The 20,517-nt window shown below is 59.1% G+C and overlaps 13 protein-coding genes across 13 annotated transcripts; 7 read left to right on the top strand and 6 right to left on the bottom strand.

The window, feature by feature from the left end:
• Positions 1 to 691: 691 nt before the first annotated feature.
• OT_ostta01g04480 (Carotenoid oxygenase) lies at positions 692 to 2,629 on the top strand (the record flags this gene model as incomplete). The annotated part of the gene is made up of 1 exon (XM_022985415.1): positions 692 to 2,629. One exon carries the CDS (start codon positions 692 to 694, stop codon positions 2,627 to 2,629), a length of 1,938 nt encoding a protein of 645 aa, XP_022838294.1.
• Positions 2,630 to 2,744: 115 nt separating this feature from the next.
• On the bottom strand, positions 2,745 to 4,154 carry OT_ostta01g04490 (Pyridoxal phosphate-dependent transferase, major region, subdomain 2; the record flags this gene model as incomplete). The annotated part of the gene is made up of 1 exon (XM_003074455.2): positions 2,745 to 4,154. One exon carries the CDS (start codon positions 4,152 to 4,154, stop codon positions 2,745 to 2,747), a length of 1,410 nt encoding a protein of 469 aa, XP_003074502.2.
• Positions 4,155 to 4,553: 399 nt separating this feature from the next.
• OT_ostta01g04500 (unnamed product) lies at positions 4,554 to 5,495 on the bottom strand (the record flags this gene model as incomplete). The annotated part of the gene is made up of 1 exon (XM_003074456.1): positions 4,554 to 5,495. One exon carries the CDS (start codon positions 5,493 to 5,495, stop codon positions 4,554 to 4,556), a length of 942 nt encoding a protein of 313 aa, XP_003074503.1.
• Positions 5,496 to 5,829: 334 nt separating this feature from the next.
• On the top strand, positions 5,830 to 6,729 carry OT_ostta01g04510 (P-loop containing nucleoside triphosphate hydrolase; the record flags this gene model as incomplete). The annotated part of the gene is made up of 1 exon (XM_003074457.2): positions 5,830 to 6,729. The coding sequence occupies one exon, from the start codon at positions 5,830 to 5,832 to the stop codon at positions 6,727 to 6,729; it is 900 nt and encodes a 299-aa protein (XP_003074504.2).
• Positions 6,730 to 6,842: 113 nt separating this feature from the next.
• Positions 6,843 to 8,756, bottom strand: OT_ostta01g04520 (Protein of unknown function DUF3752; the record flags this gene model as incomplete). The annotated part of the gene is made up of 1 exon (XM_003074458.2): positions 6,843 to 8,756. The coding sequence occupies one exon, from the start codon at positions 8,754 to 8,756 to the stop codon at positions 6,843 to 6,845; it is 1,914 nt and encodes a 637-aa protein (XP_003074505.2).
• A 36-nt stretch (positions 8,757 to 8,792) lies between these two features.
• Positions 8,793 to 9,503, top strand: OT_ostta01g04530 (Alanine racemase, N-terminal; the record flags this gene model as incomplete). Its single annotated transcript, XM_003074459.1, has 1 exon — positions 8,793 to 9,503. One exon carries the CDS (start codon positions 8,793 to 8,795, stop codon positions 9,501 to 9,503), a length of 711 nt encoding a protein of 236 aa, XP_003074506.1.
• Positions 9,504 to 9,533: 30 nt separating this feature from the next.
• Positions 9,534 to 9,773, top strand: OT_ostta01g04540 (unnamed product; the record flags this gene model as incomplete). Its single annotated transcript, XM_003074460.2, has 1 exon — positions 9,534 to 9,773. One exon carries the CDS (start codon positions 9,534 to 9,536, stop codon positions 9,771 to 9,773), a length of 240 nt encoding a protein of 79 aa, XP_003074507.2.
• Positions 9,774 to 9,994: 221 nt separating this feature from the next.
• On the bottom strand, positions 9,995 to 11,119 carry OT_ostta01g04550 (ATPase-like, ParA/MinD; the record flags this gene model as incomplete). Its single annotated transcript, XM_003074462.2, has 1 exon — positions 9,995 to 11,119. The coding sequence occupies one exon, from the start codon at positions 11,117 to 11,119 to the stop codon at positions 9,995 to 9,997; it is 1,125 nt and encodes a 374-aa protein (XP_003074509.2).
• A 179-nt stretch (positions 11,120 to 11,298) lies between these two features.
• Positions 11,299 to 16,455, top strand: OT_ostta01g04560 (AMP-dependent synthetase/ligase; the record flags this gene model as incomplete). The annotated part of the gene is made up of 1 exon (XM_003074465.2): positions 11,299 to 16,455. The coding sequence occupies one exon, from the start codon at positions 11,299 to 11,301 to the stop codon at positions 16,453 to 16,455; it is 5,157 nt and encodes a 1,718-aa protein (XP_003074512.2).
• Positions 16,456 to 16,529: 74 nt separating this feature from the next.
• OT_ostta01g04570 (Oxoglutarate/iron-dependent dioxygenase) lies at positions 16,530 to 17,528 on the bottom strand (the record flags this gene model as incomplete). The annotated part of the gene is made up of 1 exon (XM_003074466.1): positions 16,530 to 17,528. The coding sequence occupies one exon, from the start codon at positions 17,526 to 17,528 to the stop codon at positions 16,530 to 16,532; it is 999 nt and encodes a 332-aa protein (XP_003074513.1).
• Positions 17,529 to 17,600: 72 nt separating this feature from the next.
• Positions 17,601 to 19,118, top strand: OT_ostta01g04580 (Amino acid transporter, transmembrane; the record flags this gene model as incomplete). Its single annotated transcript, XM_022985416.1, has 1 exon — positions 17,601 to 19,118. One exon carries the CDS (start codon positions 17,601 to 17,603, stop codon positions 19,116 to 19,118), a length of 1,518 nt encoding a protein of 505 aa, XP_022838295.1.
• A 114-nt stretch (positions 19,119 to 19,232) lies between these two features.
• On the top strand, positions 19,233 to 19,775 carry OT_ostta01g04585 (hypothetical protein; the record flags this gene model as incomplete). The annotated part of the gene is made up of 2 exons (XM_022985417.1): positions 19,233 to 19,482; positions 19,606 to 19,775. The coding sequence occupies 2 exons, from the start codon at positions 19,233 to 19,235 to the stop codon at positions 19,773 to 19,775; spliced, it is 420 nt and encodes a 139-aa protein (XP_022838296.1).
• A 21-nt stretch (positions 19,776 to 19,796) lies between these two features.
• Positions 19,797 to 20,492, bottom strand: OT_ostta01g04590 (unnamed product; the record flags this gene model as incomplete). Its single annotated transcript, XM_022985418.1, has 1 exon — positions 19,797 to 20,492. The coding sequence occupies one exon, from the start codon at positions 20,490 to 20,492 to the stop codon at positions 19,797 to 19,799; it is 696 nt and encodes a 231-aa protein (XP_022838297.1).
• Positions 20,493 to 20,517: the final 25 nt, after the last annotated feature.

Here is a 20,517-nt window from a genome sequence, read left to right on the forward strand (position 1 = left end):
CGCGCCCACCCACCCGGGCGCACGAACGCCCGCGCCCGCGCGCGCGCCATCGTCCGCGCGTCGACGCCGCGCACGGAGACGCGCGTCGAATTCGAGCAACCGCTGCACACGATGTCTTTCCCCGCGCCGCGGGTCTCTCTCTCGACTCGTCGACGACGACGCGGCCACCGACGGGGCGCCGACGGGGCGTCGCGCACGGAGACGCCCTCGCCGTCGCGAGCGTTCGCGCCGTCGCGACGCCCGGGTTTTGACCGTCGACGGCGTCGACTGAACCGCGACGGCGAGGCGTCGGACGCCGGTACAAACAAACACCCGATTGTACGTGCTCACGAATACTGACTCGCGACAGACCCCCACGCGGGTGGTGAAAACACCCGATTGTACGTGATCACGAGTACTGACTCTTGAACGACCCCCACGCGGGCGGTGAAAACACCCGATCGTGTGTACGCACGAGTGCTGACTCTTGAACGACCCCCATGCGATCGCATCCGACGCGACGAAGATACGGTTCGTCGCGCGCGGGCATCGGCCGCGTGAGTGCTGACTCGTCGATGACCCCCATCGCGCGATCTCCCCACGTCGGACGCCCGCGACGACCGGGACTTCGACGGACGGGGCGTCACACACGGCGCACGAGCGCGCGCGCGTCACGAGCGCGCGCGGGGGATTCGCGACGGCGCGTGGGATGATGTCTCTCGCGCGCGCGGACGTCGGCGCGCGTCGCGCGGCGACGACGGGGACGGTGGACGCGCGGGACGGGCGACCGGGACGGGCGCGCGGACGATGGGTGAGCGCGCGCGCGGGGAGGGGGGGGCGGATGCCGCCCGCGCGGGCGGTGCGAACGCCGATGAAACCGGTGGAGGAAGTGGCGGGTGATGCTTCGGGCGTGGGTGGAGGGCTGTCGCAGCAGACGCCGTTTGAGCGACAGTATAAGGATTACGCGACGGGATACGCCTCCGTCCCGGGATTGGCGTACGAAAACATGGGCTGGGTCACCGACGTTGAGGGTGAGATCCCGAAGGAGATGGAGGGGACGCTGCTGCGGAATGGGCCGGCGATGTACGAGCGAGGTGGGTTCGTGAAGAGTTATCTGGACGGCGACGGCATGGTTACGTCCATCGCCGTCAAGGATGGCAAGGCGTACTTCCGGAACAAGTTCGTGCGAACGGAACACTTCGACCAAGAGGAAGAGCAAGACAAATATATCATGCCGAGTATCTTCACCGCGTCGGATCCGAGACCGTTCCCGTTCTTCAGCCGCTTGTTCGGCGATATCATCGGCGGCGATCTCAGGCGTAAGCAGAACGGCGCGTACAACGTGCTCAACTGGGGCGATTCTCTCGTCGCGGTCGATTACAAGAAACCGTACGCGTTGAACCCGGACACGCTGGAGACTATCGGTCACGGGGCGTGCGATTTGTCCTCCGCCATGCACACGTCTCACTACCGCACGGTTACCGAGCCGGATGGAAGTAGACGTTGCGTCGCGTTCTTGAACGAGGTTGACTGGCGCACGGAGACGACGCACGCGGTATTCTACGAATTCGATGAAAACGGGAAGGAAGTGTCTCGTCGTGCCTACGATTATCCTTCCTCGTACGTGCACGACCTGATCGTCACGGAGAATTATTACATCTTGTTTGACTGCCCGGTGAAGATTGACTTTCCGGCGGTGTTCACCAAGTACATCTTCGAAAAGTCGTGTCTCTCGGAGCTTATTTGCGAGGACACGTCTCGTCGTCCATTGTTTCGCATCTTCCCGCGACGCGGAGACTCCAGGGATGTCAAGACGGCGCCGGCGGACTACTGGTGCTACGCGTACCACCACGTCAACGGTTTCGAGGATAAGGATGGCAACGTTGTCTTTGACACGTGCACTTGGGACAAGTTCACCCTATACTTCACGGATATTTGCAACCCAAACGGCGTTGATAACTATCCACGCATGAAGCTAAGCCGTTTTATTATCGACATGGACAAGCTCGAGGCGAAGCACTACTTGTTGAGCGACACCCCTTGCGAGCTGCCGATCACGAGCTGGGATTACACCGGTCTCCCGTACGAGCACATGTACCTGAGCACGTCCGTCGGTCGCACCGAGGACGGCGTCAACGGCCCAATGCAGGCTCTCAGCAAGGCATCTCTCAAGATTGATGAGCAAAAGCTGTACTACGAAGAACAATGGGTTCCAGGTGATAGAAAGTTTGCCATGGAGCCCTTCTTCGTCCCGCGTAAGGGTGGCACTGACGAAGATGATGGCTGGGTCGTCGCCCTCGTACACGACGCCGCCGCGGAGAAGAGTAACTTCGACGGACGCGGTACGGAGATGGTTATCATCGATGCGAAGAAGTTCTCGGAAGGCCCGGTCGCTCGACTTCGGTTGCCCTCGTACGTGCCGTTCGGCGTGCACGGTTCTTGGAGCCCGAAGTACGTCGCGGGCCCTCCAAAGGAAGATGAACTTAAGAGATTGCAGGAGATGCGCAGCAAGAATGACGGAAAGCCCATCAGTCTTGGCGCTAGCGCAGCTGAACCGGTAATCCACGCGACACCGTCGCCGCAAGCGATCGGCGTCGGCGTCGCGTCTCTCTTAATGGGCATCACCGCCCTCTCCAGCATTCTCGGCTGAGCCTCGAGCAACGAGTAGCATCCCTAACACCCAATCAATAGTAGTCGATTAAACTAGATCCGAAGCAGGGTCACCAATGTAGAGTACAAGACTAAACGTGCTACGATTTATGCCGTCAAATAACCGTGCGCGCAGCATCTAGCGATTTGCAAACGAGGTCGTCATGCGATGTCACGAGGTGCAGTTTCTGCTTCAAGTCTTCCCCGACGTACGCATCAAGATCTTTGGGCGAATCCGTCATCTTGCGCTCGGATGAGTATCTTTCGCAAAATGATTCGATACGATCCCACGCGCGCTGCTGTTCGGCGTGTGGAGCGGTGATCACGAGGCGCAAATAGCCGGGCGCATGAAAACACTCGCCTGGCAACACGAGGACAGACTCCTCCGCAAGTAACTGCTTAGCGAAACGAACGTCGTCGTACGTTCCGTCGTCGTTCCTAAAAGTATCCACACTGATCTTTAGCAGCACGTACATGGCTCCTTGAGGCTCACACGGAACGCTCAATCCTCGAACGCGCGCACAACGATCGATGCAATACGCGCTTGAGCACCTGAGAACGTTGAGGGTTGACTTCAACCATTCTGTCTCGTTAGCGCCGAAAATCCCAGGAATCGCGGCTTGAATCGGCGTTGGTGGACCAAGCGAGACTTGACATAAATTTGTAATCGCGAGGTGCACTCCAGCGGTCTGTAAGATGTGCTCGTAATCATGAAGCACGAGCCAACCAATGCGCCAACCGGGCGCGAGCCAACGCTTACTCAGAGCGCTCACCGCCATGACGGGAACTCTTCCGCTGAACGATGCTATTGATAAAAATGGACGACTCGGCTCGAATGCAATGTCCTCGTACACCTCGTCCGCGATTATGGGAAGTCGTAGAGTGTCACACGCCTCGCAAATCGCCCTTAAGTGCGCTTCGCCATAGACGGCGCCGCACGGATTACTGGGATTGTTGACCACGATCGCCACCGTCTTCTCATCGCGCAGCCGAAACACGTCATCAATCTTGACCTCCCATCCATTTTCGTCGTCCAAGTCGTAAAACTTGTACGCCAAGCCGTGCCTGTGACACAGCGTCTCGTACAGCGGAAACCCAGGCCTGGGCAACAACACGTTCGCCCCCTCCACTGCGAGCGCCGCTAGCGCGTGCGACAGCGCCTCCGAACACCCAACCGTCATGAAAACGTCATCGATCTGCAACGCCGGCCGATCCGGCAGCGAGTACCTCGTCGCCACCGCGCTCCGCGCGCTTGTCGAGCCCACGCTCGCCGTGTACCCGTTATGCGTCCCCCTCTCGAACGCCTCCCTCACCTCCTCACTCGCCGCTTTCGGCGGCGCAATGTGTCCAAAAACCGTAGGGTCTCCTTGCGCGAGAGATATCAGCGCTTTATTCGGATTTGCACACCCCACCATCTCGTCCACGATGCGCCGGATGGGATTACATAGTTCCCGCAGCGCGCTCGCGCGGACGTTCCATCCGTCCCGGTGGTACCCATCCACGCTCTTCCGTCGCTCGATCGTCATCGGACGTCCCACGGCTGCACCACCGCGCGCGTTCGTTTCGCGCGATCCAGTGGTGACGCGCGCGAGGGTCGTCCCGGAACGCGCGCTATTTCGAGCCGCCGGTCACGATGCGTCGAGTCTTCGTCGTCGACGCGAGCGACGCGCGACGCGCACGGCGGCGAGGGCGACGATCGAACGGAGACGGTCGCTTCCGTGCGCGATGCCGCGCGTCGACGAGTGGCCGCGCGTCGAAGACTGCCGACGGCGAGCGGGGCTGATGGGACGACGTCACGTCATCACCCGAGCGCGAGCGGTGGTGGTGGCTGCGTATTTCCAGAGCGGATCTGAACGAGCGGTGATGCGCGCGCCGTGCGCGTGGTACGGCGGTGCTACAAAGAATACAATCGTGCTAGGTCACGGCTAGAGTTTACTTCGCGGTTCGCGCGCGAGAGCGGCGGTGAAGAAGTCGCGCGCGCTGTCGGCGACGTCTCGCGGGCTCTCCATCGGGCCGAGATGGCTGTTATCCGGAAATTCCACGAGCGTGCCGTCGCGCACGGCGGCGACGATCGCGGGGGCTATGACGGCGGAGTATATGAGAGTCTTCCCGTCGGACGCCAAGGACGCACCCTTGGCCACAGCGACGGGACAGGTGACTTTTGGGAGCTCGCCGAACGCCGTCGTCTCCTTGTCGCCGGCGTTGTACACCGCGATCTCCGTCTCGGCGGTGCATGCCAGGCGCACACCGTCGACGTCCGAAACGAACCCACCTTTATTCACGTACGCGTTCAAAGCCTCGGCGTTCCACGTGTTCATCGGAGGTTTGCTTTTGTACGCCTCGAGCGCCTCGGCGGTGGATGCGAAGCGCGACCGTCTTCGCGTCGCGCTCTTCACTAAATATTGCGTGTGCGTCATGAGAGGTGACCCCGGAGAGACATCCAAATCCGGAACCTCCTCCTGTTTCACCACGAAAATTGGCTCGAACGCGTAGATCGACGCGAACGTCCCCGGCCTTCGCGCCTCGACGGTTAAAAGCGCATGTCCGCCGCACGAGTGCCCGAGCGCGTGACACCGATGCAAACCGAGCGACGTCACCACCGCCTGTACGTCATCCGCGAGCGCGGACCACTCCATGCGCCCATTCGTCGGCGCCGTCGACGCACCGTGACCTCTCAGGTCCATCGCGTAACACGTCCATCCGAGCTCGCACAACCGCTCGCACACTGGCTCGAACACGCCTCCGTGGAACCCGTTCGCGTGCACCAAGAGGACGACCCGCGCGCGATCCGCGGAGCCGATCGCGTCGTACTTACGCACGGCCACGGAGACGCCGTCGGAGGACGAAGCGCGCGCGACGGACGGCATGCGCGTCGTAAAGTCGCGACACGACCTCACCGGTCGCGCGCCTTTAAAAATCAAAAGGCGCGGGGGCAATTTGAAACACGTCGCCCCTTTCGACGATCTCACCGATGAAAATGAACGTTCGGCTCGGGGGGGAGTCGTTTGAAAATTCGAACGCGCGCGCGACAGCTCGACGCGCTCGGTGTCGTGCGAACGCATCGCGCGCGCGTGAGACGCGAGGATACCGTCAAAGGTATCGCGCTCGACCTTTGAGCGCGACGTGGGCGTCGAGAGCGAACGAAACACGCGCGAAGGGGCGACGACGCGCGGAAGGGGACGGACTGGTTTCAATTGAACGATGTTGACACGAATCGACGAGGACGGATCGAAATCGGGGTCGCTGGAGGTGATCTTCGGACCGATGTTCAGTGGGAAGTCCACTGAGCTGCAGAGACGGCTTCGGAGGCATAATGTAGCGAATAGGCGCGTGCTCGTGGTGAAGTACGCGGGTGATAACAGATATGACGGCGCGGTGGGTTCGACGACGTCGGCGGTGACGCACGATCTGGCGACGATGCCGGCGCTGCCAGCGAAGGATTTGAAAAACATCGATAACGTGTCGCACAACTACGACGTGATCGGGATCGATGAGGGACAGTTCTTCGATGACGTGGCGCACTACTGCGAAAAGTGGGCGCAGGCTGGGAAGACTGTCATCGTGGCTGCGCTCGATGCGACGTTTCAACGCAAGCCTTTCAACTCGGTGCTTCAGCTCGTGCCACTGGCGGAAAGTGTCACTAAATTGACCGCCGTCTGCACAGATTGCGCTGCAGATGCTGCGTTCACCGCGCGCACAACGAAGGAGACGGCGGTGGAAGTCATCGGGGGTGCCTCATCGTACAAGGCTGTTTGCAGGCGTTGTTACGCGAAGTACGCCTCAGAAATGCACGAGAACGGTGCGAGTGTAAATGTTACATCGGTGAAAGCCGCCGGGACGCCGCTGACGAAGCGTGTCGCTGAAAGCATGAGCGAACTCACCCTGAAGACGCCGGCGCCAACGGAGAGCTCGTTCACGTTCACTACTCCGGCGACTCCACAGATGGCTCGGGACACGACGCAGAAAATGAAAAATGTCGACGCAATGTCTTCGAAGAGTGCGAAGAAGTCGCGTGGCTTCGGCGGCCCGGGACGGTCACCGTTGGGCGACTTCATGAACGGTTCGGGTTTGCACCGTTCTCCACTCAGCACGCTGCGATAGCTCTCGTGAGAAATCTTTCGCGACGCGCTGGGAAGTGCATCGCCCTCGTACATAGTAGAAATTCACGCTGTAGTGCACTAACGTTAGTCTTCAACTAAAAGTACCTATGCTTGCTAGTTCCTGAAACGATCGCCCAATCCACCTCCGGCTCGTTTCAGCATTTCTTCAGGCTTCAACTGACCGGGCTTCTTGAGTTTGAGATCGGTATCGCGATCGAATGGGCGATACTCCCAATTGGTGCCATCACCTGGCCCCTTATCATTCTTATCTTTTTTCTCTTTTTTCTCCTTTTTCGCTTTCTTTTCCTTGGAATCCTCTCGCTGGCGCTCTTGGTGTATTTCAACCAACGACTTTGTACGACACGTCGCGTTGTATTCATCCACCATCTGTTTCGCTCGATCTTGATTCTCGACAGCAGCAGGAAGAACATATTGTTGTTCCTGCGCTTGTAAGAATAGCTGCTTTTCTCGAGCCGCAGCCTGCTGCGGGGTGTCCGTCCACGCGGCTTCCATCTCGGCTGTCCGAGCAACTTTTTCTGACTTGGAAAAGTGCGTCACACTGACAGTCGGTGGCCCTTGATTCGGCCGCTTCTCGGGTGGGAGATGAGTCATCCACTCCTCTCGCGTATCGCCCTCTTTCTTCGCGCCATCGAGTAGCTCATCGTCGCCCGGCAGTGGCTTGCCTTGCATCCGTCGCCAAGCTGCCTTTTCACGTTCGCCGGCGAGCCAGGCTTCGAATTCCTCGCGTTCGTTCGCTGCGTTACGTTTCTGGTCGATTAACGCCCGCTCATGTTCGTCCGAAAGGGCAGAGTGTGCCTTTTTTATGGCATCAAACGCGTTCTTCGCGTCTTCGTGCGAGCATTTATCCGGGTGAACCATGAGAGAGAGCTTCCAGTACTTCTTCTTGATGACGCTCGACGTGTCCTCCAGAGTGACGCCAAGGATATCATACGCGTCTCCACCGCGGCGCATGATGCGAACGATGCGCTGCGCGCACGCCTCCCGCGATTCATCCGCGATGTTCTCGAGCTCGGCGATAAGCTCTGGCGGTGGTGGGCCGAACGTAGAGTCAAATTCTAGTTCAGCCGCCGCGGCTTCCAGCATGCTCTTCGGCGGCACCATCGGTCCGAGCACACGTTTAGCCGGCGCTGGCGCCGGCCGCTCCGCGTCCACCTGCGGCGGCGGACCCGCTGCGGGTCCAATATTCATCGTGGGCGTAGGCTCCCGCGCGCCATCGTCACTATCGCTCTCGCGTGCCGCCATAAACGCGTGCGCCTCGTCCCCTGTGAGAACGCGCGTCTCGGTCTCCGGCCCGCCGCTCGCCGCTCGTCTGGCCGCCCGTTCCTCCTTCCTCGCCCTCTCTTCTTCAACGACCGCGGGATCTGGTCCAAGCCACGGCTCGCGCGCGTTCTCCAACACTCGTAAATTCTCTATCGATTCGTCGAAAACACCACCGAATCGACTCATCAGGCTCACGTCGCCTTCGTCGAGCGTCCACGCGCCCGTGCGCGACGACCTTCGCAGACTCGCGTTGTCAAAAAAGTATTCCAAGTACCGCCTCACGGTGGCGTCTGCGACGCCCGCAGTTGCGACTCCTTTCCCACCGTCCACTGTTCGCAGTAACTCCCTGAATCCATCGCGCTCGCTCGGGAACTTCGCGAGCAAGTGTCGCAGCGCCTCGCACGCGTTCCGTCCGCGGGCGACGATTTCCCGCGCACCCCTTCGCGCGCGCGTCTTCCCCGACGCCGATTCCCAATCCGACCTCGATGATGACTCCGACTCCGATCCCGAGCGCGCGCGTCCGTCGTCCCGTTCGCCCTCCCGTCGTCGCTTCCGTCGCTTTTCGCTCTTTCGTTTCTTCTCCTCTCGCCGACGGCTCTTCTTCTCTCGCTTCTTCCGCCGTCTTCTCTCCTCATCGTCCGTTCTCTCGTGCCCATCGAGACGCTCGCGTTGGTGCGCCGCGTACGCCTCCTGTAACGCTCGCACGTTCGCCAACGCGTCGCCGAGCTGCGGATGATTCCCACCCATGGCGAGCGGCACGCACTGACGTCATTGTCTCACGCGATGAGCGTCTCGAGAAACATCGCTGACGTCCTCCAGCGCGTCGCGAGCGCGTGCGCGCGAAGCGGTCGGGATGGTGGATCCGTGAGAGTGGTCGCCGTGAGCAAAACAAAGCCGAGCGACGCGGTCAAGGCGTGTTACGATGCGGGACATCGTTCGTTCGGTGAAAACTACGTGCAAGAGTTGATCGATAAGGCGCCGACGCTTCCGGATGACGTGCGATGGCACTTCGTCGGACACTTGCAGAGTAACAAGGCGAAGGCGTTGTTGGAGGGGGTACCGTCGTTGGCGATGCTGGAGACGATCGATAGTGAGAAATTGGCGAATAAGGTGAACAACGCCGTTCCAGAGCGCCGGGCGAACGCGCTCGACGTCATGGTGCAGGTGAACACGTCGGGGGAGGAGAGTAAGCACGGATGCGAACCCGCGGATGCAGTGAAATTGGCGAGACACATCGTCGATAACTGCCCGCGATTGCGTTTCGCGGGACTGATGACGATCGGGATGCCCGACTACACGTCCAGGCCGGAGTGCTTTGAGACGCTCGTAGAGTGTCGGCGACAGGTGTGCGCCGAGCTCGGGCTCGATGAGAGCGCGTGCGAGCTCAGCATGGGTATGAGCGGTGATTTTGAACAGGCGATCGAGATGGGGAGCACGAACGTTCGAGTCGGGAGCACAATCTTTGGCGCGCGAGAGTACCCGAACAAGGCGTGAATAAAGCTCGCAAGCACATTTTAATTTAAAATGACCACATTCGTTCACGCCTCGTTTCTCGGCATGAGCGCCAACACCAGAGTCGCCGTTGGGCTCGTCGCGTTCGCGTCCGCGACGTTCGCGTTCCCGGTGTGGTACTCGTGGGCGCCGTCCAAGGTGATGTGGACACAGGACGAGGGGTTGTCAGTGGCCGCGGTGCGCAGAGGAGCGTTCATGAACAGCGGTTCACGGGACGTTGGGTTAGATAAAGGAGTGGGTAAGAAGGAGTGAGATGCCTGGAGGTCGACGGAGGCGTGCGCGAGATTCTGCCACGCGAGTTGAAGGTTCGGGACGGGCGAGAGGGACGAGCGGGCGGAGTAACGCGAGAGACGCGACGACGATAGTACTAGTAGGAGACGTGCGCGGTGCTCGCGGCGTCTGTAGGCATGCGAAACATTCGACGTGCATTCGATGTGTATCAACAATCTAGAATTTTAGTGGAGTCATCGCGCTCACGCGGTGTCGCCCGCGGCGACGACGACGCCTCGCACGACGGCGTCGACGGCGGACACAGAGGCGACGCGAAGCTCGGGGTCGAAAACGCTCTTGCCCTGCTCCGCGGCTCTCGCGATAGTGGGATCGAGTGGGACTCGGCCGAGGAACGGCACGCCGAGTTGCGCGCACATCGCTTCAGCCCCGCCCTTAGACGGGGCGAAGACCTCGGCGTGTATGCCGAGACTCTCGGCGAGGTCTGGGGCGTGCGTCGCCAAAAGCTCCCTCACACGCGCCGTCTCATCCGCTCCCGAGCTCTCATTTACGAATGACACGGCATCCAATGCTAACCGCAGTCCAGACATGTTCTCCACCACGCCGAGAACCTTGATTCCGGTCTTTTTGCAAAAATTGAGCTCCTTGCGCACGTCCGCCATGGCCACCTCCTGCGGCGTCGTAACGATGAGCGCCCCGTCGACCCCAGCCTCCTTCATGTACTGCACCACGCTCAGATGTTCATCTGACGTCCCTGGTGGGGCATCAACGATCAGGTAATCCAGCGCTCCCCACTCAGTGTCCCCCAAGAACTGCTTAATCAAACCATTCTTTCTCGGCCCGCGCCAAATAACCGCGTCATCTGGATTCGGCAACAAGAAACCGATCGACATCACCGCCAAATTCTCCTCCACGTACACCGGGGACCATCCAGAGTTACTCTTGTGCACCTCCGACCCGACCTCTCCCAACATCAACGGCACCGACGGTCCGCAGATGTCCACGTCGAGCAAGCCGACGTCTCTCCCGTCTCTCGCCAATCCGAACGCCAACTGCGCCGCAAACGTACTTTTTCCCACCCCACCCTTCCCACTGAGCACCAAAATCTTCCGTTTCACCTCACGCAGGCGTTCGGCCACTCTCAGCGCGTCCACGTCCCCCTCCTCGCTCGCTTTCTTCGCCGCTCCCGACGCGCACGCCGCCTGATTCGGACATCCCTCGCACCCCTTCGCTTTACCCGCCGCCTCGTCCCCGACGCCGACGCACGACGCGTTCGCGTTCGCCGGTACGTCCTCGCGCATGCGCACCGCGAGATCGACGCGCGCGACGCGCTCTCGCGCGCGCCGAGCGCGTCCTCGATCCACCCCCATCGGTCGCGCCCTTTGCATTCGAAAGGCGTTCTTTGCATTCGAAAGGCGTGCAAAAGGCGCGACCGGTCGACGCCACCGGTCGATGGAAAACGCGTCACGCGACCGCGCGCGTGGGCACACGTCGTCGCGTCACGCGGCGCGCGTCCTCGCGCGCGTCGCGCGTCGCGGACGTTCGGTTCATGACGAACGAGAGCGAACTCGTGGCGCGGCGAGGGCGGTCGTCGGACGACGGTGAGGCGTCGCCGACGCGACACGCGCGACCGAGGATGGAAAACGCGTCGAGCGACGTCGTGAATCGAGACGGCGGGCGAACGAGCGTCGATCACGGGTCGAGCGCGCGCGGGACGTCGACGAACGATGCGACGTACGTGAAGATCGCGCCCAAGGAACGTCAAGGGGTCGCGGTGGGGCCGAAGACCCAGCCCGGGGCGTTCGCCATCGCGACGCGTCAGGCGGCGGAGGAGGAGAAACGCGTGTACGAGATGAGAAGGACGTCGTGGGAGGCGCTGTCGAGGGAGGCGAAAGAGAAGTGTGCGCAGGGGACGCTACGGGACGTGTGGTTGCGCGAGCGTCTGCACGGGATCACGAGAAGGACGCACGAAGACGAGCGCGCGGCTCTCTTGACGGACTACTTCGCCGACCACGAGGATCGAGTAGCAATCGAGGGTGTTGACGACGTACGGCGAGGGATGACTCACAAGGAGTTAAGAGTCTTGATCGATAGGGTTTGTGAAAAGGATATGCCCGAGTGGGGCGTGCGCTCGCACGGGAGGCGGATCGCAGTGGTCGTCCCGAACGGTCCAGAGCTCATGACGGCGCTTCTGTGCGTCTTACAGAGGCACTGTGCGGTGCCCATCAATCCCGTGACGACGCAGGAAGAGGTCGAGGCGGAATTGCGAAGCACGCGGGCGAAAGTGCTGATGTATCAACGCGACGGGGGTAAGGGTGACGTGAAGATGCGTCGATTGTGCAAAAAGCTCAGCTTGACGCCTCTGATAATCACGCCCAGCGCCACCGTGGCAGGAGACTTCACAATCACCGGGGATCCGTACGGATTAGCGACCGAAGACGATCCGTTCGGAAACGACAAAGATTTGATGGAACCGGAGCGACTAGCGCTCATTTTGCACACTTCTGGATCCACGGGAAAGAAGAAGGTCGTGCCCATTGCCATGAGTCAAGTGATCATTGGCGCCGCTGCGCTGGCAGCATCGTGCGGTTTGGATGAAGCAGACGTCTGTTGCAACTTCATGCCACTGTTCCACGTCGGTGGTATTCTGCGGAACGTGATCGCACCGATCATGTCGGGCGGCACCACAGTGGCCATGCCTTTCTTTGACGTCGATAGCTTCTGGGAAGTGCTCAGCTCAAAAAAGTGTACATGGTACTACGGCGCACCGACGATGCACATGCTTATCACCAAGTCTGCAGAAAATTTGCCAAAGAATGAGAAAGGTGCCGTAAAGACATATATTCGATTCATTGCTAACGCTGCTGGGCCATTAAACCCGACGACCGCGGTCGAACTTAGACGATTATTTGGCAACGCCGTCATTCTCCCGTCGTACGGGATGACGGAGTGCATGCCCATCTCTTGTCCACCTATGGGGTACGCTCTCGAGCGACCCGGCACTTCGGGTCGGTCGATTGGTCCTGAAATCGGTATCATCGACTCCAAGGGCGACATTTGTCCGACGGGCACGGTAGGTAACATTCACGTGCGCGGTCCGCTCGTGCTGACGTGTTACGAGGGTGAGGAACCGGGCTCCAGTGGCTTTGAGCCCGGTGGATGGTTCAACACCGGTGACATGGGTATGATGGATGATGATGGATATCTTTACGTCACTGGGCGCTCCAAGGAAGTTATAAACAGAGGTGGGGAGATTATATCACCGAACGAGATTGAAGACGTGTTGATCACGCACCCGTGCGTCTCCGAGTGCATTGCCATTTCGGTTCCCCACGGAACACTACAGGAAGTGGTGGGCGTGCTCGTTGTTCCGACGAAAGGCGTGCAGGTTCCCGGTATGCGACAAATCATACAGCACGTTGCGAAGCGATTGCCTCCGTCGAAGTGGCCTCAGTGTCTGATCTTGACAACGGGAATTCCAAAGTCGATCACTGGCAAGGTGAGCCGAAGCATGATTACGAAGCAACTTAGACTTCCTCAGCTCGAAGACGGTACACGGGATCTAGATGCGACTTTCGAAGCAGATTTTGGGGATAACGCCTTGTCGGGAGCACAAGTTCTGAATGTTCACGACGCAGCGCCTCGAGTTGTGCAAGCACTTCTTCGTGTTCCGGGTGTCAATGACGCCGGTGCGTGGACAGACTACACTGGCTCGGTCATCGCGTGCGTGACTCCGAAAACGCTTGATGCATTAGCCGTTAGCCGTCACGCGACGCAGTACTTGCCGGGCTATCTCGAGCCGAAAGAGATCCTCACGCTCACGAGCATTCCGCGAGATAGCCGAGGGCAAGTCAACGAGTCAGAAGTGCGCGAAACGATCCGAAAAGATCTGAGTGACGTACCAACGAATCCAGTCGAGGAGCTAATTCGTCACCTCTGGGGGGAAGTTCTTGGCATCGATTCGAGCATGGTTACCGTGAAGGATGACTTTTTCCTGAACGGAGGTTCGTCCATCGCCGCCGGGCAGTTGGCGGGCCTCATTCGCAAAAAGTTTGACGTTCACATTACGGGTGCTGATATGTTTGAACTTCGGACGATTCAACGGATTGGGCAGATGATCGATAAACGCAGCAAAGAACCCGCGGGCGCGAGTGGAAAACCTGGTGCCATCGTGAAACCCGTCGGTCCAGTCGACTGGGTGAAACCGAAACGCAGCAATGGTTTGATTCCGAGCGTGGTTCAACTCATACCCTTGTACCTTATTCGACCCCTGTACAACATGATGCGATGGATTCTCTTCTTGATGTGTTGGTCGCACGTTTTTCATTATTTAGGCCCGAGCTTGCACTGGATGCGTCGCGAGCACTTCATGGCAAAGGCGCAAGAGTTTGGCACGCACAAGATGCACTCGCACTTTTACAGTACAGTGCAACTCTTGTCCTTCTTCTGCGCCATTCTTCTGGTGGGCATCATCGTGTCAGTCCTTTTCCCGCTGAGCGCGATTGTTTTCAAGTGGCTCTTGCTCGGCAGACTGCAGGCGGGCTCATACCCCCTGTGGGGACAGTACTACTTGCGTTGGTTCTTGGTGGAACAGATCACGAAAATCGCCGGTCTCGGCATCTTCGAGCTGTCGCCTTGGCTTTTCACTTGGTACATGCGTTTCATGGGGGCGTCCATCGGATCCAACTCATACGTGAGTCCAAAGGCGAACATAGGCGATTTCGATCTGATCACGATCGAGAAGAACACGACGGTAGACGAGGGGTGCAACATTCGTGCGTTTGAGGCTCGTCGCGGCGGCATGCGCTTGTCGCCCATCTTCATCGGCGAGAGCTGTACGCTGTGCGTGCACGCCGTTTGCGGTCCGGGAGCATACGTACCCGCTGGTTCAACTCTCGCGGCTTTTACGTCGTGGAGAGAAATGGACCCGGCTGAAGTGAGACCCGTGAGTACAAAGACGGCGCAAATGCACTCCGAATCGCCAACGCTTGCTTCCAGATTGTGCGTGGCTTTGCCCATCGTTTTCATGTGCTCGTTCGTTCGGTGGTTGCCGTGGATCGTGGTGCTTCGCGTTGTGCAGCAGCACTCGATTGGGGACAACTTGCTCACGCACGCCGGGATGCGCAACTGGCGCGATGAACTCAATACGCTGGATAACGACTACGACGCGCTCGAAGTGTTTGTCACGCTTCTTGGACGACTGAGCTGGCAAGATTGCATCGTTTGGTTCATGGATCCATTTCGATTAGGCTGCATTACGCTCGCGCGATTGATGCACACCACGTGGGGGCCGTTCGTTCAAATGTTGGCGATTATTTTTGTCAAGCGAGTCATCATCGGCAAATTCCGCTCAGGTGGTTTACCTAACCAGCGGGCAGCGCGAGAATGGGAGCTGACCCGTCGCTACATAATGAGGAAACTTTGCCCGAACGGCAAGTTCCACGGTCTCACGGATTTATTGGGCAAGCATTACAAGTACACAAGCTACATTTATCGAGCGCTAGGTGCGACAGTAGGCGAGCGCATTTTCTGGCCAGGATCCGGCGTCATCGTCGGCGACGGGATGTACGATCTTCTTCACATCGAAGACGACGTCGTCTGGGGATCGCGCTCTGCTGTTTATCCAGCGGATACGATCGGAGCTCTTCCGATTCGTATTCGTCGGGGTGCGAACATCGCTGACCGATGCGTGATATTCGGAGGAGTCACCGTCATGCCGAACGCTTGCCTTGGCTCTGGAAGTGTGGCTGCAAGAAAGATGACTGTCGCTAGCGGATCCATTTGGGTCGGAAGTCGCAACGGTGTAGCGGTACAGCTTGATCCAGGTGGAGCGTCGAGTATGATGGACGAAAGGCACACCGCGAAGCCATTTGGTCGAGCGACTTATCTCGGACAGGCAACGTATCCCGTCGTTCCTTGGTGGTTAATGCCAGTGATTTGCATCAGCGCGCAGTTATTCAAAACCGCTGCGCACATGATTCCGATCTACGCATCGTGGTACGTCACGGCGTTCATAACGAGGACATATCTCGGCGTCGAGTGGCAATCGCTCGAAGCCTCGAGGTATTTGCCAATCTTGTTCGTTGTGTTCTTGTTCCTTCGAGGCGTGCACACAACGTTCAACCTGGTCAACTCCATCTTCCTGAAGTGGTTGATCATTGGCAGGCGTCATCCCGGAAGTTATCCATGGGACACCAGTTCATACTGCTTCCGCTGGAAGCTGTGCGACATCTTGAGCGACACGAGTGATCTCATGCTTCTGGCAGGGAGTGAACATCTGTGTCGATACTTCCGCTGGAAGGGATCGCAAATCAGCGCGAATGTCTGCCTCTACCCAACTGGTGCTGACCCGCCGATGCCGGAGCCTGACTTGGTCAAGATCGGCGAGGGCGCGTGTATCAACTTTGCGCACGTCATTGCGCACACGAATACGCTCGGAGCTTTCGCGCTCAACAACATTCTCATTCGTGAACGAGCGACACTCTGCATGGAATCCCGCGTCATGGGTGGCACTTCTGTCGGGGCCGATTCCATTCTTCTCGAACACACACTCGCGATGGTCGGCGACGACGTCGAGGGTGGTGGTATTTGGCAAGGTTGGCCGGTGCAAATGGTGCTCGCGGGACCTAAAAAAGTCCCCGCAGACGGAGACAAAATGTCTGCCCCTCTTATTCCAGGAGGGTCTAACACGTACGGTGCGATGTAATACGGCGTACGATCTATTAGGTTTGGATTTTTCTTGACTGTTGTAAAATTTGACGCATTTGATCATACCACAGTCTACGGAAACCACTCTACACCGCTCGCTAGCGCTTCTTCGTCTCCATTCTTCATTGCGCGCGCGATATGGTCCAAACCGAGCGGGTAGTTCCGCCCAAGAACCTGCGAAATGAGTTGGACTTCATCCCAGTGCGTCCGTAGAGCCGCTGCGCGACTCTCCGAATCGTGATGAGCTCCCTCGATAGAATTCGCCCATTCATTAGCGAGCACGACCTTTGTAAGATGTTTCCGAAGCGATGGATGCAAAAGCGCCGACGCTTGCTGAACTGGGTCGTCTGGCCTAGGCGGCGGTGCCGCGTCCATTTCTCTCCTCTCTTTTGCAAAGAACCAACACGTGAACATGTAACGCCTCGCCACGAGGCTCGGCAACACGCTATGCAACCCAAACTCTGAGCTAAACAACACAACCCGTCCCGCTCGAGGCTCGATCAGCGTCTCCTTTTTCGGAAATCCGTAATAAATCAGTTCTCCGCCGTCTCCTTTTCTCCAGTCCCTCGGCTCCTCGGCCCCTTCGTCTCCGACGCCCAGGTAACACAACATCGTCAACCGTCTTGAATCTAACACAGCATCCGAATCAAAGTGTAACGGAAAGCACCCGCCCTCGCTCGTCTGCATTTTCACGCTCTCCCGTGTCAACGCTCGACCTCCCAACGCACAGCTCAGCGCGTCCCGTTCTGGAAACCCCTCCAATCCCATCGCCGCGAACGTCGGCGCCGCGACTCTCCATGACTCTTCGGACATCGCATGTGCCTCTCGTTCGTACACCCCGCGCTTCTCGAGCTCGTACCGCTCGCCGTCCTTCATAAAAACCGTCTTGTTTCGCTCGAAACCATTCGGAAGTGACCTCAACCGGGACAGCTCTCGAGCGAGCTCTCGAGCGTTTGCGGGATCGATCCCGTCGTTAATCACCGCGATACCATCGGTCAACAGTGCACGCTTTATCCCTTCATCGCTTTTCAGGCGTCTCGACAGCGACGAGAACGTCGACGTCGACGGCATCGAAGGACTCGATTCGATTCGAGTCACACTGTGCCGCTCGAGAGTTCGTTACTTTTTCAAAAAACGCACAGCATGACGCTCGACGAGCGCCCGGACGAAGCCCTCGAGCGCCTCGTGAGCGATAGTGACGATGACACGTACCTCGACGCGTCGGCGTCGTCGACGGACGTCGAGGACGGACGCGGCGAGCGACGCGTGGATGATTTATACGTCGACGACGCGGAGCTCTTGAGAAACGACGCGTCGAACGATGACGCGGTTACCGCGACGAGCGGCGACGCCGGGGACGTTCGAACGACGCTCGCGCTTTGGAATTGCATGGTCGGGTCGTCCGTGCTCGCGGCGCCGTGGGCGTTCACGGAGAGCGGGTTGGCGCTCGGCGCGGCGCTCGCGGTGTTCATAGGCACGATGATGGCGTACACGTCAACGTTGGTGTTGCGGTACGGGGTGCGAGGTGGTCACGATGATATTTCGGCAATGTGTGGCGCACACCTCGGGCGGTGGGCGCGAGTCGGCGGGAACGTCGCTATGGCGCTGATGCTCGCGCAGACAGTGGTCGTGTTCGACATGATGCTGAGCACTAGCGTGTACGGAATCGTGAAGGGATTCGCGGGTTTGCGACGAGAGCGCACGGCGGCGGTCGAAAGCGCGTTATCGACCCTGATGGCGCTATCGTCGAACTCGACTAACTCAACGAATTCGACGAACGGGACGAGTTGGGCGACATGTACGAACGCATACCGCGATTTCGCCAAGTGTTGGAATCCGTTCACGGCGGTCGTTGTTACGGCGATCGTGCTCTTACTGCTTGGAGGCGTGAGGAATTTGGACGGATTCGTTGCCATGAGCGTCGCCGGACCGTTCTTCATGACATATTTGATTTTCTTCATAATTTTCAAATCCGTCATAGCGGAGAAGCCGGTGGCTCCGTTAGCGCCCTTGGCAAGTTTCTCCACGTTCGCCAAGACGACGGGTTTTCTCACAAGCTGCACGTTTTCGCATCATGCGATCATTCCGGTGTGCCGTGCGAACAGAAATTCGAGGAACAACGCTAGAAACCTGCTCGTGGCGTACGCGTTGACGTTGATTTCATACCTGGTGCCGGCTGTTGCGGGAAATTTCAGCGCAGCATACGTAGCCGTACGTTCGGGACCAGATGGCTCATCGCGTGCCGCAAACTTCTTACGAGTGTACCCTCCGAGCGATTACTACACTCTGAGTGCGCACGCAGCGATAACAGTGCAGTTTCTTACCATGGTCCCGCTCTTGCTTTACATACTTCGCGTGCAAGTCAGCGCACTGATTCCGGGCGTTCCCGCGAAGTATGAATCCATCTTCTCCTTCGTCATCAACGTCTCCGTGATCGCCCTCGGGTCGTTCTGTGCCGCCCATCCGAGAATTGACATCGGTTTCATCCTTTCAAAGGCTGGAGGCATCTTCGGATTGATATTCGCCTACACCGCTCCGGTGCTCGTGCACATCTTCGGCCGAAGTCGGCCGAGAAACGGACATCCGATGTGGAATCACGCCATCCACGGCGCCATCTTCGCCGTCGGTTTGGCTGTTGCGATTGCCCAGTTCGTTCAGTAATAGGTACAGAACGGACTCTCGGCCACGTGGGTTCGGCGATCTCAATTGTAGCGCGCCGCGCTTGATGTCGACGTCCGCGCTGCTCCGCTCACCACACTCTGTGACACCGTCGAGATGCTCGCCGCTCGCGCGTCGCCCGCGAAGACAGTAACGCGCGTCACCTTCGCTGCGTCTAAGCGCGCCCGTGCAGCCGCCATCGTGCGCGCGACGAAGAAAGAAACTAACTCGTCCAAGGATGAGGACGAGGCAAAGATCGACTTCAAGGGTCTGAAGCAGCTCGTCTCCATGGGCCTCGGGACGATCAGCGGGGATATCACAGAGATTAACCTAAAGGACCCGAAGCGCACGGTCGTGATGGAGTTGGGTGCGTTCGCGCGCATGTGAACGCGAGGGAGATAAGGCGCACGAACGCGTGAGAGATAAGGCACGCGAGGTTGCGAGCGACCGGAATGAAAAACTCGTACTGACGAAGCGTTTGGCGACGCAGAGGCGAATAACTTTGAGGACAAGGATGGGAATCCGTTGAATTTCATGAACAACGACGGGTTCGTCGGTGAGAAGGGTGAGGGCACGAGCTGGCTCAACGTCGCCGTGCCCATCATCCTTGGAGGGGTCAGCATCGCCGGTATCGCCGCGACGCTCAAGGCGCTCATGTGAGTATGGTGAAATATTGTAATCTCAAGAATCTGCTTCGCTTTGTTCACCAAACGTCCCTGAATCGACGTAAATCGGGTTGCGAGCGGTGATTTTCTCGCCTTCGCGCGTCATCCAATCCGACTCAAGTCGCTCTGAGTACTCGGTCGCGTCGTCGAGCTCAGCGCGATCGCGCACAGCACGCTTACGAAGTCGCACATTCTCCTCCGTGACGACTTTGATGCGTCTCGCGAGCGAAGCGCAATCCTGTAGGCTTCTGTTCAGTCGCGTCGCCGCGTTCGTCGCCGCCGCGTCGCGCCTCTTCGCCCACTCCTCCATCATCTGCGCCCGCTCGCTCGCCTCTTTCGCCGCTCCTCGGGCTTCGCGCGAGTCTTTCTTTGCGTCCTGCACCATCTCCACCAAAGTCTTCCTCGCCTTCGCCCCTCGCTCGAGCTCATACCTCCCCCGCCGCTCGGCTTCTAAATTAAGCTTTTGCATCCTCCCGAGCTCTCTCCTGAGCGCCTGACACGCCGCCGTCGCCGCGTTCGCCCGCTCGCGTTCACCCTTGACCTCACGCTCCGCGTCATTCAGCGCCTCTCGCGCGTCCGCGAGCGCTCTCGCCGTCTCCGTCGCCCGTCGCGCGTACGTCTCCACGCGCATCGCGAGCGCACGCCGGTTCATCTTCTCCGACAGCTCCTTCGCCCCGGTCCCGATCCCGCGCGCGACCTCGGCGACGGCCATCGTCCCGGCGACCGACGCGTGAGCG

Source organism: Ostreococcus tauri (genome assembly GCF_000214015.3).
Source record: "Ostreococcus tauri WGS project CAID00000000 data, contig chromosome 01, whole genome shotgun sequence".
NCBI classification, from domain to species: Eukaryota; Viridiplantae; Chlorophyta; class Mamiellophyceae; order Mamiellales; family Bathycoccaceae; genus Ostreococcus; species Ostreococcus tauri.